Consider the following 15385-nt stretch of genomic DNA (forward strand, 5'->3'; position numbering starts at 1 on the left):
ACTATGAACATTAAAATACGTCAAACCATGTGTCCTGTATCATAGCTACATGTATGACGTTTTCAGCAACAAAAAAGGCGTGGAAATCAGTTTGGTATTCAGCGAGTTATGATTGATTAACTGCGCTGACAGTTCATTGCGCCTGCCAAACACATTACACTGAGTGGAGCGGGTGAGCGGTCCAAGATGGCGGCCCCACGGCTCGTCAGCGCCAATAGGCAGCAGCGGTCGATGCGGCGTCTACTCTTTATATGTCTATGACATCAGAATCTGTAGAGCATTAGTAAGAATACGAGCAGGAGGCAATGAGATCCAGCAGGGGGCAGCACTGACAACCTGGGAGAAAACCTTCAGGTGAAAGCAACACACACTGGACTGCCACCAAAACAGCCAACGAGGAAGAAGCGTCACTTCCTGCTTCAGCTGGTTGGAACCAGAACACGCCCTGTTAAAAAAGACCAACGATAAGAAAAGTGGTGAAGAGTGAAGAGACTGAAATACAACCAAACAAGTCTGGCCCACTTCAAGTACTGATGACACCCAACTTAACTATTGTTTCTTCAACTATCTATAAGTACTAATGTGTACAGTGTACTGTACATGTGTACTGATATGTATAGTATACTGTCTATATGTATAGTGTACTGTCTATATGTACTAATATGTACAGTGTAATGTCTATAAGTACTGATATGTATAGTGTACTGTCTATGTATATGTATAGTGTACTGTCTATGTATATGTATAGTGTACTGTCTATAAGTACTGATATGTATAGTGTACTGTCTATGTATATGTATAGTGTATAGTCTATATGTACTGATATGATATAGCGTAGTGATATATAGTGTACTGTTTATATGTGTTTGTATTATAATGTAGTGATGTAGTATACTGCGTCTATGTAGTGGTATTATAGTGTACTGTGTATATGTAGTGGTATTATATTGTAGTGGTATTGTAGTGTAGTGTGTATATGTGGACTGATGTGAACCAGTGTAAACCTGGTCTGGACTGATCTAGTGTTACTGACCTCTGGCCTTCCTCTTGTAGTAGATCAGACCTGCCAAAGACAAAATCAAGCCCAGAAGCAGACCTGACGCTCCGGTGGCGATCTTGTTTCTGTCTGATTGTGGCATGGAGGGATCTGGAGAGACAGACACATGTCTCTATCTATAGACACATCTGCATGTTGACCTGTCTCTCTATGTCTTCATCACCTATCCATGGACAGAGACACACATAGATACTCACTCCAGTCCACTTTCTTAGGAGAGGGGAAACTGGCGTGTTCCACCATGCAGGTGATCTTCTCTCCAGACCTGAGATGAAATAAGTGAAGAAGAAGAAAACACAGGAAATAAACAACATATCAGCAATAAATAAGACGTGATGTGATTGGATGAGGTAAGTCTGTACTTTCCTGTCTGTCTGTACAGAAACTAGTCGAGTCTGATACTAAACATCAGCCCAGTTTAAAACACGTTATTAATACACAATAAATACTCTGTCGTCCATCTGGGATCTCACCTGTAAAGAGCCACGCATCCCACCTTAAATATACAGCTGGTGTCTACAGAGCAGACACTGAGGGGACACGTTCCACCTTAAACATACAGCTGGTGTCTACAGAGCAGACACTGAGGAGACACGTTCCACCTTAAACCATCACTTTGTGCTTTGTTTTCCAGTCATTGTGTGTGTGTGTGTGTGTGTGTGTGTGTGTGTGTGTGTGTGTGTGTGTGTGTGTGTGTGTGTGTGTGTGTGTGTGTGTGCGTGCGTGTGTGTGTGTGTGTGTGTGTGTGTGTGTGTGCGTGAGTGTGTAGTGTTAAAGTATTGTGTATGTATTTGGACCGGTCCATTTGGTACTGAGTCTAAGTGTTCTGACCTGGGCGTGTACTCCAGGTAGGAGTGGATCTGGTAGTACCAATCACCATTTGCCAGCTCATCGGTGGAAGTGACGTCAGAGGTCACCGGCTGTCCGTCTCTCAGCCAGGTGACACTGATGTATTTGGGGTAGAAGTTGTAGACACTGCACATCAGCATGGCCGGATGTCGGCCACTATGGGGCCTCACTGAAGTCAGTCTCACACTGGGCTCAGCTGGTAAAGAATAATAATAATTATTATTATTATCACCATCGTTATTATCATCATCATCATCAGGGCTTGAAATTAACTTTCTGAATCAACGTCAAATGTGTAGAGTTGCTAATCCTCAGAGTATATAATGTTTGGGGCCACATGGTGGCGCAGTGGTCAGCGCAGTCGCCTCACAGCAGAAAGGTCGTGGGTTGGAATCCCGGGGTAGTCCAACCTTGGCGGTTGTACTGATGTGTCGTAGGTTAGTTTACATTATTACGACAGCGGCCCCCAGAGGAGTTACCATAAACTGATTTACGGCAGTGCCTAGCAGCGCTGGAATAAAGCATGTTAAACGGCTCTTCTGCGGTGAGTCGCCTCAGTCCAGCCCTCCGCATTGAGGACTAGACTCTGTTATAGCCGGACCTCAAACAGGACTCATGAAAACCCGGCACGTTACTGTAACATGAGACTCATGCTAGATCTGCTGGATGATGCAGATGCAGTAAATTCTGAAGCACTTATTTTGTTCCTAGACTTCTATGAGGCCTTTGACGTGATTGAACTCACGGTTCTGTTACAGTCCGTCGAGGCGTTGGGCTTTGGGAATAACTTTGTTGGCATTGTCAATATGTTTTACAAAGATATGAATAGTTCTGTTATGATGAACTTTAACAGCTGTAAAAGAGTCCAGATGAACAGAGGGTTCCGCCAAGGCTGCCCTGTTCCTCCTCCCTTATTTATTTGAGGAGCTGAATTCTTATCAGTTAATATCGAGAATGATGGACGTTTGGAAGGAATGTCGGGTTTTGGTGGAGAGTTAAAAATCTCACAACTGGCAGACGACACCACTTTGTTTTGAAGGACAAGAAGCACGTGAGGAACTCTGTTACCTCAGGTATCCAGTGTTCCAGGGCCTCGGACCTGCGACTAAATGTGTGCACATGTGGAATGTTGTCTGTGCGTGATTGTAGCGATTGTGTAGTTGGAAACATCCGGTAAAAGAGTCCGTTAAGTATTTGGGAATATATACAACTACACATCTTACAGCTAGACAACATCTCCATTTCTCCAACAGATTAAAAAGACCAAGTCTGTCTTCAGGATTGGTCTTGGAAGGTGTTTCTCTATTTTAGGAGGAGTTCTCCTCTCCAAAGCAGAGGGCCTGTCTCGCTTTGTGGGTCCATCTGTGTCTCTATTGGTTTATGGTTCTACCGCCACAGAAGCAAATAGAACTTTCTTAAATGTCATTTGGAAGAATAAACCACACCAGCTTAAAACATGTGTCCTGTCCAGCAGTGAAGCAGAAGGAGGTCTGGAAGTTCTAGATTCCGTTGATTCTGGTAACACAACACACAAACACGCTCACACTTGTTGTGTGATGGTGAAATGTCCCATAAGTGTTGGACTGGTGTGGAGCCTCGTGACTCTGTCCCTCCTTTAACATGAGACACATGACCTGGTGCTGTCTTCATCCAGAAGATGTGATCTTCAACATCTGATTAATTGTGTTACTGTAGATGCAACATGTGTACTCACAAACAGGAGTTGTGTAAATCATTACCTAAGATCCCTGCTTGTCTCCAAGAAGTGAGTCTTTCCTTAAACCTCTCAGCCTTGAAACAACACAAGTAACGAGCTGCTGACCTACTACCACACTTGTGTCCTGACAGCCGTCTGTTACTTTACATGTGTACACGTGTACTCCTCTTCTGTTTTGTTGTGTGTCTGTTCTTTGTTTGTATTATGTTGTTACCATTTATTAGGCGTCCAAGCCCCAGGGGCTGGGGACCCCTATTGTTTCTGCTCAGATTTTTATTTTATTTTATTTTATTTTTTTATTTTTCCGTTGGTAAAAGTGGTACTGCAGCCTACACCGTAACAGATTCAACAAAACCCTTTGGAGGCCTGGTACAGAACTACACACTTACCCCACAAGCAAAACATGACACTTGTCAACCAGTTGGTGGCGCTGTTTTGAACGTAAACGCGTTTTGGCGTGTAACTCCCAAACCGTACATCGGACATGCAAAACCTTTACATGTACAGATTCACTGAGCATAGCTGAGTCACGTGGTATAGGCCACACCCATTTCTGCTGTAATTTCATTTCGCAAATTTGCGAAAATAGCCAAAACTACTTGTTCGAACTCCTCCAAGGCCGTGCGATCGATTTACACGAAACGTGGCACACATCATCTACAGTCACTCAAGGCAAAACGTTATCGAAAGAATTTTGAGCCGTTGCTCGGTTTTGATTTGACAGATCAATGAACCTTGACTGAAAAACGGTGATTTTCCATGACGGTGCCATAACTCATCAATGCATTGACATATCAACTTGAAATTTTAGACTTATATCACCTATTGTCGAAAGGTCCTAACCCATGAAGTGCGTTTCATTTGTCCAGTAGGGGGCGCTATAAATTGGAGAAGTTTATATCTCATAATAGGCTCTATGGATTTGGACGAAATTTGGGGTGCACAATCTAGGCTCATACTGAAGTTGAGACATGCAATTTATTCATAATTTAATAAGTGGGCGTGGCTTATAACAAAAATGTAAATTTCACCTGCGAAACTTCAAAAATGCCCCAAAATGTCCCCCAAATCCCCTGCACATCCTACAGAGCTGAGATGTTGTGAGCAGATCCAGTAAGTGATGCCAACACTTTGCTGCACTGCAACATATGGTCAATTCAGAAGTCCGTCACTCTATATTTTTCAAAATATGAAAAATCATAAAACATAAATATTTCTGCACAGATTCATTCAATTGCTACCAACATCGCCACAGACATTCTGGAGAATGAACATATCAAGGGGGTCAAAGGTCATTCTAATCGGTCAAAACATGCATCCACACCAATGTACAATATATGCCTGTACAGTGTACAATATACCTAATATTTTTTATTTTCACGCATATTTGAACAAACTATTCCAAAATATCTGACAGGACACGTGACACTACCAGCATGACGTGTGAATGTGTTCAGATGTTTATCAGCGACGGTTTTTGTGTTATAAGCGTTTAAAGTATAAGGGACAACATGCAGCTCTTTAGCAGCAGCTGTGCTATTGGTTCAAGGTGGCGGATCTTGTTCACAGCAACTCCGATTAACACGAAACTTGGTCCACCAATAAGTCATGACGCCCTGAGGTTCTGTGCATTATTTACTGTTAATTGGCCACTAGGTGGCGCTATGCTGCAAAATCATGAAATGCGCTAAAATTATATATCCAAACTATACTGCTCAAAAAAATAAAGGGAACACCTAAAAACACAATATAGACCTCCTATGAATGAAATATTTCAGCTGAAAATCTTTATTTATTAGACAGAGGAATGTGTTTAGAGCAAAATAACCTAAGAATGATCAATGGAAATCAAAATCATTAGCCCATTAAGGTCTGGATTCAGAATCATACTCAAAATCAAAGTGGAAAATGAGAACATAGGCTGATCCAACTTCTGTGGAAATTCCTCAAGACGATTCAAAATGAGGCTCAGTAGTGTGTGTGGCCTCCACGTGCCTGTATGCACTCCCTACAACGTCTGGGCATGCTCCTGATGAGACGACGGATGGTCTCCTGAGGGATCTCCTCCCAGACCTGGATCAGGGCATCGGTCAACTCCTGGACAGTCTGTGGTGCGACATCGCGTTGGCGGATGGTACGAGACATGATGTCCCAGAGGTGCTCGACTGGATTCAGGTCTGGGGAACGTGCAGGCCAGTCCATAGCATCAATGCCCTCGACATACAGGAACTGCTGACACACTCTGGCCACATGAGGACGAGCATTGTCATGCATGAGCAGGAACCCAGGGCCCACTGCACCAGCATATGGTCTGACAATGGGTCTGAGGATCTCATCCCGGTACCTAATGGCAGTCATGGTACCTCTGGCTAGCACGTAGAGGTCTGTGCGGCCCTCCAAGGATATGCCTCCCCAGACCATCACTGACCCACCGCCAAACCGGTCATGCTGGAGGATGTTGCAGGCAGCAGAACGTTCTCCACAGCGTCTCCAGACTCTCTCACGTCTGTCACATGTGTTCAGTGTGAACCTGCTCTCATCTGTGAAGAGCACAGGGCGCCAATTGCGAATCTGCCAACCAAGATGTTCTCTGGCAAAGGTCAATCGGGCTGCACGGTGTTGGGCTGTGAGCACAGGCCCCGATTGTGGACGTCGGGCCCTCATACCATCCTCATGCATTCTGTTTCTCACTGTTTGAGCAGAAACCTGCACATTAGTGGCCTGTTGAAGGTCGTTTTGTAGGGCTCCGGCAGTGCTCCTCCTGTTCCTCCTTGCACAAAGGACCAGATAGCGGTCCTGCTGCGGGGTTGTTGTCCTCCTGCGGCCCCCTCCACGTCTCCTGGTGTACTGGCCTGTCTCCTGGTACCTCCTCCATGCTCTGGACACTGTGCTGGGAGACACATCAAATCTTCTTGCCACAGCACGCATTGATGTGCCATCCTGGATGAGCTGCACTACCTGAGCAACTTCTGTAGGTTGCAAATACCGCCTCACGCCACCTCTAGTGGTGAGGGCACTAGCAAAATGAAAAACTAACCAAAGATCGGCCAGAAAAGATGAGGACAGGCAAATGGTCTGTGGCCACCACCTGCAAATCCATTCCTGTTATAGGGGTTGTCTTGCAAATTAGACAATTTACCAAAAGGTGAAATTGATTCACAAATCAGTGTTGCTTCCTAACTGGACAGGTTGATATCTCAAAAATGTGATTGACTTGGAGCTACATTGCATTGCTTATGTGTTCCCTTTATTTTTTTGAGCAGTGTACTTGTAGGCTGTCAGTGTGATCAAACTGAAGCTTTGCAGCTAGCAGCTATGTACTCTTGTGAGCACCCTTCAGTAAAGGACATTTTATAATGCAAACCATTATCACCCCAAGTCCACTCTACTGCCCTTTGACACGGCTACACAACGCACTACAGGAGTATAACTACACATTTCTTTCAGAATCAGCAAACAAGTCACAGAATGACCCATAGCAGCTGTAAGATAAGCCTCTGCTTCCACATCTCTGGCTCAGACACCGCCATTAGCTGCGTCTGTTAAGAACTAATCTCAGTTTCCTGATGACGCCTTCCACTGTTAGTACTCAGTACTTAACACTCAACATTGTTGACAAGTATGTACAGCCTAATACTACTCATTTCCCCACCTCATCCCTACATGTCATTATATTCTTTTAGACACATATGTTGTTTTTCTTCCAGCCCCAACCCACACGATGTTAATAACCTGTTCCGGGTTCATCAATAATCCTTTGTTGACGTCATAGATGATCAATAGTTGTGCGCTGTGTTCACAACCATCCTCATACACCATCTTGACGGACAGCTTTACGACCACCGTCGCTCTTTAAGACTGAGACTTGCATCCGTCTAATAAGCAAACAGCTCAACTAGCGAGGCTCCTACAGACAGCCAGACCCGACTTACATACATGGGGGCTTGGAGCCCGTTAATACCTGCTGGCAGCGCTGCTTTATGTCGGGGACTGTCTCACACCCTGATTGGGTTCTTCTGACGTAGTTGTGTAATGATACTGAACCTGATGTGTGTCCGTAATACTACACACCTGTTTTATGTACCATGTTCTATTGTTCAATAATACACACACACACACACACAAACACACACACACACACACACACACAGACACACAAAGACACACAGACACACACACAGACATACAGACACATGCACACACACACACAGACACACACAAACGCGCACACACACACACACGCACAAACACACACACAGAGACACACACACACAGACACACATACAGACACACACACACACACACACAGACACACGCACACAGACACAGACACACACAAAGACATACAGACACACGCACACACACACACAGACACACACACACACCGACACACACAACTCACAGACGCACGCGCGCACACAACTCACAAACGCGCGCGCACCTACACACAGATACACACAAACACACACACAGACGCACACACGGTGACAAACACAGACACGCACGCACACACACACACACGGTGACAAACACACACACAAACACACAAACGGACACGCGCGCGCGCAAACAGAAACCCGCGCACACCGACACACAACTCAGAAGTGCGAGCACACACAACTCACAAACAGGCGCGCAAACTTACATACGCGCGCACACATACACACACACACACGCACACACAAACACACACACAACCACACACACACAAACACACACACACACACACGGACACACACGCGCGCATACAAAAACGCGCGCGAAGAGACACGCGCGCACACCTACACACACAACTCGCAGACGCGCGCGCGCACACAACTCAAAATCACGCGCGCTCACTTACACACACGGATACATGCATGCATAATAATAGTACTAATAATAGTAGTAGTAATAGTAGTAGTAATAGTCATAATAATAGTACTACTAATAGTAGTAGTAACAGTAGTAGTAATAGTCATAATTATAGTACTACTAATAGTAGTAGTAACAGTAGTAGTAATAGTCATAATTATAGTACTACTAATAGTAGTAGTAACAGTAGTAGTAATAGTCATAATTATAGTACTACTAATAGTAGTAGTAACAGTAGTAGTAATAGTCATAATTATAGTACTACTAATAGTAGTAGTAACAGTAGTAGTAATAGTCATAATTATAGTACTACTAATAGTAGTAGTAACAGTAGTAGTAATAATCATAATAATAGTACTACTAATAGTAGTAGTAACAGTAGTAGTAATAGTCATAATAATAGTACTACTAATAGTAGTAGTAACAGTAGTAGTAATAGTCATAATTATAGTACTACTAATAGTAGTAGTAACAGTAGTAGTAATAGTCATAATAATAGTACTACTAATAGTAGTAGTAACAGTAGTAGTAATAGTCATAATTATAGTACTACTAATAGTAGTAGTAACAGTAGTAGTAATAGTCATCATAGCAGAGCAGCTCACCTGTCTTATCCAGTGCAGCTCGGTACCTTGTCTCTATATTAGGTTTGCAGTACGTCTCTTTCTGAGCTCTCCTTTGTGCCAGAAATGCAGGATCGTTGTTCCAGCGCTCTGCGTTACGGATACCAAGTTCAGTGTATCCAACAAACTTCCCCACAGTGCTGTTAAACCTGATAAATTCTATCTTATTGAAATAATAAGAGTGTATGTACTCTATGTCAGGAAGCTCAGAGGAGGTGAACACACATGTGGCCAGGTAATAATGCAAAAACGCATCTGGAAGAGAAAAAGAAACAGGTTCAAGTTACTTAGTTGAATTGTTTTAAAGACAATAATTAAAACCTCTTTTCTAACAACACAGCAGAGCCCATCCAACAGAGACTGATTTACATATTTTATCTCACCTGCTCCATAGAAGCCCACGACCAGGAGGGAGCAACACACAACAAGGCAGCATGAAGCCATGTGTCTGTCTTGCTGATGAACACAATAAACTGTCCTCCTTTACAGACTGACTGGTGTGGACTGTCCCCTGGACATAAACCAGTCCACCACCCAATCACCGCACTGGGCTGGCTAGCTCTCCCAACATCAGCCAATAGAAAAAACAGAGGCCTGCCACGTCATCTGTTACCAGGTAAAGGGTAGAGCCTAATGCTGGAAAGGGACAGAAACTCACAGGTTCGAGCCTGTTCGGGGACTGAGAAGCTTTGGCCGGTGACAGAATGACAAGAGGACATGTGTTGTTAGTATAGCGCCCCCTAGCTGCAGGACACTCAACATGTAGACAATACACACTCAACATGTACACAATACACACTCAACATGTACAAGAACACACACACACACACACACACACACACACATATGTGTGTGTGTGTAGAGCCGAATAATGCCGTCAAGGAGGTTGCACATTTCCTCATGTTTGGGTACTTGTCCTCTGTAAGTAAGTTCCAAAACTCTCCATGCGCCCTGGACTTAAGCTGAATGTCAGCCTGTACTGTCAGCATCTCATCCTCCACTGCAAACGAGTTCAGGTGAAACAGTGTTGCCATTTTTGAGGCGAGGGAATCCACCTCTGTATCTTCCCCAAATGGGTAGCACATAAATGTAGCGATTGGCTCAAGCAAAGCAAAGTCTTGAAACCGTTTGTCAAAGTCTGACCGGACATTTTCAATCTGCTCTGTGTAGCGTGCACTGTCAAGTTGCGCACACGCCCTCCCTTGCTTCTCCAGCTCTGCTGCCAGGTTTCGGGAGTTTCCCAAATCACGGCGCTGCAACTTTGAGGACAGAAGTTGCATTTTCCGTTTGAAAGCGTTAACTGAGCTGATCATGTTTACCACGCTTTGGTCTTTTCCTTGCAGCTCTAAATTAAGCTCGTTCAACATGTTGGTTAGATCAGGTAAAAACGCCAAGTCTAGCAGCCACTGATTGTCATTAAGTTGCTTGTGTTCCGCATGTTTAGTGATAAGGAGAAACTCCTTAATCTCCGGACAGAGCTCTCGACATCTCTGCAAGAATCTCCCTCTACTAAGCCATCTCACGTCAGTGTGTAGCAAGAGGTCAGAGTAGTTACAGTCGGCCTCTTCCAAATGTGGACCAAACAACCGTCTTTGAAGAGACCTCGCTCGAATAGAACAGGCGGGTTTGGTTGCCACATCCATGAGCTCTTTCATGTTTAGCATGTTTGCGCATAATGCTTGTTGGTGTATTATGCAATGGTAATTAAGGAAGTCAGGGAAAGCATCGTCCTCCCTGCACTTGGTAATAAATCCATTGGAGCGGCCCACCATAGCAGGCGCACCGTCCGTGGTGATTGACACCAGTTTACACACTGGAAGCTGGATTTTATCCACAAAGTTTTTGAAGATCTGAAAAATGTCCTCTCCCCGCGTGTGTTCCTTCATGGGTAGTATTGTTAACAGCTCCTCTTTTGCGGTCATATCTTGAAACACCATGCGAATGAAAATGCACAATTGGGCCGTATCACTGATGTCCGTAGACTCGTCCAGTTGTAGTGAAAAACACTCGCAGTCCACGATGTCCCTCCAAAGCTGCTGTGTCAAATCACCGCCCATCACTTCACAGCGCCTTGTGACGGAATCTCTTGATAACTGGAGAGCTTTGATTGAAGATATTATTTCTGATTTGTTTTTAAAGTCCCGAAACAACGAATCTGCTGCCTGAAGGAAGGCCTCTTTCATCATCTCTCCATCTTGGGATGCTTTCTTATGCTTAATGATGGAGTGACTCACCCGTAAAGATGCTTCGGTGGCTGCCTTTGCCTTTGAATGCGGCTGGGTGAAAAATGACTGCTGGGCGATTAACTGCGATTTTAGTTCCCTCACCTTTCTCTTTCTCAGCTCGCTTTTCGGAGGGAAGTCATTGGCATAGTTTTTATGAACAGTTCGAAAGTGCCTCTCCACATTTCCTTTTTTTGGGATAGCAATGCTAGACTGACAGATGAGACAAACGTATTTGGAATAATACATGGTGAACCAAAAGTCCTGCTCCCATTCCACATGGAAATGGTACGTTTTTTGTTTCTTACTAGGTCCGGCTCCCCCACTCATTTTTGTTTTGTTTCACTTTTTAGTAGAATTTTTTTTTAGAGAGTTGAACTAGCTAGCTCGACGCAGTTCTGCGTTAGCTCACGTTGTGGGCATGTGAACTTCAAGGTACGTTCGAGAAGGGCTCTGGTTGTTATGGTAACCTAATGTAATAAAGTTTTAGGTTACGCTCTAGAATCTTTGGTTTTAGGCAACAGCAGACTGGCCGTCCTTTACGTCAATCAAAAGGCAAATGCCAAATGGAGGACGGATGATAGGCTAATGTCTTGGAAAAAAAAAAGTTTTTTGGAATGTCATGGAGATCTACCAGCACTGCCTTCGCGATCTACTGGTCGATCGCGATCGACGTAGTGGGCACCCCTGCCATACCTTGTATGTTGCAAACATATCGGCGATTCTTAAGAAGGGTACACCCCCAGATGCCGGTGGTTCATATTGCCCCATTATTTTAACAAATGATAGCTGAATGTTTTCCAAACTATTGCTGATCAGACTTGGTTTGTTCCTCTTATAATTGAAGGTGATTAAACAAGCTTCATTGAAAATAGGGTGTCTCGGACCAATATGAGGAAATTACTCATCATTATCCAATATGCGAAAATCTATCAAAAGCAAGGTCTTGTTATTTCGCTTGATACGGAAAGGGCCTTTGGTAAAATAAGTGGCCTTACCTATTTAGTACCATGGGAAGGTTTTCCTTGGCAGGGACTGAATCAACTTGATGAAGTTGATGCACCATTCACCTAGGGCCAGTGTGGTGGTTAATGGCACGGGATCACCAGAATTCCTGTTGGGTAGGTCTACACGTCAAGGGGACTCTAGTCCCACTTGTTTTTTCCATTACCATTGAACCACTCGCCGGGGCTATTAGCAGCCACCCTAATTTAACAGGAATGCAATCGGACTTACTACATAGAAGATTGGTCTGTATAGGGATGACGTCTTATTGGTTGTTGCTGATCTACAGGAACCCATCCCTCCTATCATGTCAGTCATACATCATCTTTCAGGATACAACATACATGTGAACAAATCAGTGGCTATGCCACTTGGGTGTGATGAGAACACACCAAACCATTTTCGTGGTCTACTTCAGGATTCACGTACTTAGGGGTTTTCAGAACTTGTCACAGTCCATCTGAGTCATTGTTTTTGTCTCCTCTTGTTTCCTTGTCTCGTGCTTCCTGTTATAATTTGATACTCACCTTCTTAGCTGTGTCCCAATTCAGGGTCTGCATCCTTCGGAGGGTGCAGCCTGCGCGGTCTGCGAAGCCGAATCCTCCGGAGGCTCCTCCGTATACCGCGTTAACGGTTGTTAAATGGGACGGTCTAGCCTTCGGTGGATTTTCTGGTTGCGTCACCTTATCCTTACGTCACGATTACTCTTGGGAGTTACTACTGAAAAATGATGGAGCCGGAGCTGCCGCTTTTGTTCTGTTTTAATTTGCCTCATGCTGGAGGAAGAGGAGATGCGCCGCCGTCATAGCCGGCGGCTGATTTATATCCGGCAGGGAGAGGACCGTGGAGAGGTAAACCTATTATTTTAACCCATGGTAATGTTATTATTAGATAGGTAGATGGATGATGTGGTGGACAGTGGAGACATGTGTAGTGAGCAGGTTTTGATATGTAATGAGCGCGCATGCGCGAGTGTGGAGACTTGAAGATATGCCTAGTAAAAGGTCAACGTTATGCCTTGGTCTCCGGTCCATTCATTACTAATATAAGAACTATAAAGTACGAGACATGGTGTCAGAAGTCGTCGTCCTCGCCTCTGAGATGAATACAATCACCCGACGCAAGTGAGCGGAATGATCCGTGCAGTTTGACTCCGTGAGAAAAGAGCTTCTGAAGTGTCCGAGTGAGCTAGCAGAGCTAACGCTAACGTGGAGCTGCGTTGATACAACGTTGGAGAGGAGCATCCGGAAGGTAAAACAGAATGGATTCTCTATTTTCAATAAGTCCGCCTGAAGCATTTGACTTGGGAGACTTTGGTAGTGGCCTAATTGGATGCGAGGTTTAGAAAGATTCCGCATAGCGGCAGCAGGACTAAATGCAAAGAGTCAAGAGTATCAAGCTAACTCGCTAGTTTACACTATGGGAGACATGGCGGAGGACGTTCTGAACACGTCAGCACTGACGGAGGAGGACAAGACAAAGTAGGACCAAGTAAAGCAAGCGTTCATAAACATCTCATATGCAAGCATAATGTGGTCTAGGAAAGAGCTAAATTCAACAAACGTAGCCAGGAGCCTGGTGAGACGGCTGAAGCGTTATTACTGCTGTGCATCAACTGGCTGAGCATTGTCAGTATGGACTTCTCCAAGACGAGATGATCAGAGACCGCCTTGTGGTAGGTACCAGAGACCATGGACCTGCAGAGAAGTTACAGCTAGATTCTGAGTTGACTCTCGTGGAAGCTGTCACACAAATCCGCCAGAGTGAGGAAATTAAAAAGCAACAGCCTGCATTGAGACAGAGTAGCACAGATGGCACAGAGGCAAACATGGACGCAGTTAGATTCAAGTTCAAACAGAAATACTCTCCACACGGAAAAAGTGGTTTTAAACCAAAGGAAAGAGGGCAAAATAATGCAAATACTAAATGTGGCAGATGTGGGAAGACACATGAAAATTCGTTCAATGCATGTCCCGCGCGCACTGCTGAGTGCAAGAAATGTAAGAAAAGGGGGCATTTTGCCCCTGTTTGTAAAACGAAAATGAGAGTGGAAGAAATGAAGGAAAATGACTTGGATGAAAGCGTAGAGACATTGTTGCTGGGCACAGTGAATTGTACAACATCCAACACATTCTGGCAGAACTCGGTTGCAGTGAATGGTCAGCAGATGACGTTCAAGTTGGACACGGCGCTGCAGTGACAGCTATCCCGGCACATTTGTATTCACAAAAGCGACATGGAAAGCTGCTACTGACAACCAAAAGACTGTGTAGACCAAGTAACTCTCCCATAGAGGTGAAGGGACATGTTGCTGCGGATATTAGTCACAGTGGACGTGTAGCGAAGCAGCAAGTGTATGTTGTGCCAGGGTTAGTGACTCCTTTGCTTGGCTTACCAGCGATACAAGACCTCTGCTTGCTCAGCCCTGTGCAAGCTATCACAGCAGCTGAGGTAAGCTACAAAGAACAATATCCCAGTTTTCACAGGCTTAGGTAAGCTAGAGGGAGAATACAAAAATAAATTAAAAGAAAATGCCACTCCCTTTGCCCTCGCTGTGCCACACCGTGTGCCATTGCCCTTAAGAGGAAAAGTTCAAGAAGAGTTAAAAAGGATGGAGGAAATGGGCGTTATTTCTCCCAAAGAGGAAGCTACAGAGTGGTGCTCAGGAATGGTCGTAGTACCAAAACCTAATGGAAAAATTAGAATATGTGTCGACCTAACCGGCCTGCACGAAAATGTGTGCAGGGAGCGATATATTCTTCCAGCTGTTGATGAGACGCTAGCTAAGCTAGCTGGAGCTAGGATTTTTTCCAAACTGGATGCCACTGCCGGTTTTTGGCAGGTGCCTTTGTACAAAGATTCAGCCCCACTCACCACCTTCATCACACCATTTGGCCATTATTGTTTTAATCGGCTTCCCTTTGGAATATCATCCGCGCCAGAACACTTTCAGAAGTGTTTAACGCAGATGCTTGACAGCCTAGAAGGAACTTTGTGTCATGCGGATGACATCCTGGTGTTCGGTGCCACGCCCAAAGCGCATGATGACAGGGTGCAT

General features: G+C 44.6%; 1 protein-coding gene across 1 annotated transcript; it reads right to left on the minus strand.

Annotated features, from left to right (window-relative positions):
- Window positions 1-419: 419 nt before the first annotated feature.
- LOC130128075 (H-2 class II histocompatibility antigen, E-S beta chain-like) lies at window positions 420-9544 on the minus strand. The gene is made up of 6 exons (XM_056297782.1): window positions 9484-9544; window positions 9083-9355; window positions 1889-2102; window positions 1255-1322; window positions 1034-1147; window positions 420-445 (listed from the first exon to the last, which is right to left on the minus strand). The coding sequence occupies exons 1-6, from the start codon at window positions 9542-9544 to the stop codon at window positions 420-422; spliced, it is 756 nt and encodes a 251-aa protein (XP_056153757.1).
- Between the last annotated feature and the right edge of the window lie 5841 nt (window positions 9545-15385).

The sequence above is a fragment of the Lampris incognitus genome, chromosome 17 (genome assembly GCF_029633865.1).
Source record: "Lampris incognitus isolate fLamInc1 chromosome 17, fLamInc1.hap2, whole genome shotgun sequence".
In the NCBI taxonomy this organism is placed as follows: domain Eukaryota; kingdom Metazoa; phylum Chordata; class Actinopteri; order Lampriformes; family Lampridae; genus Lampris; species Lampris incognitus.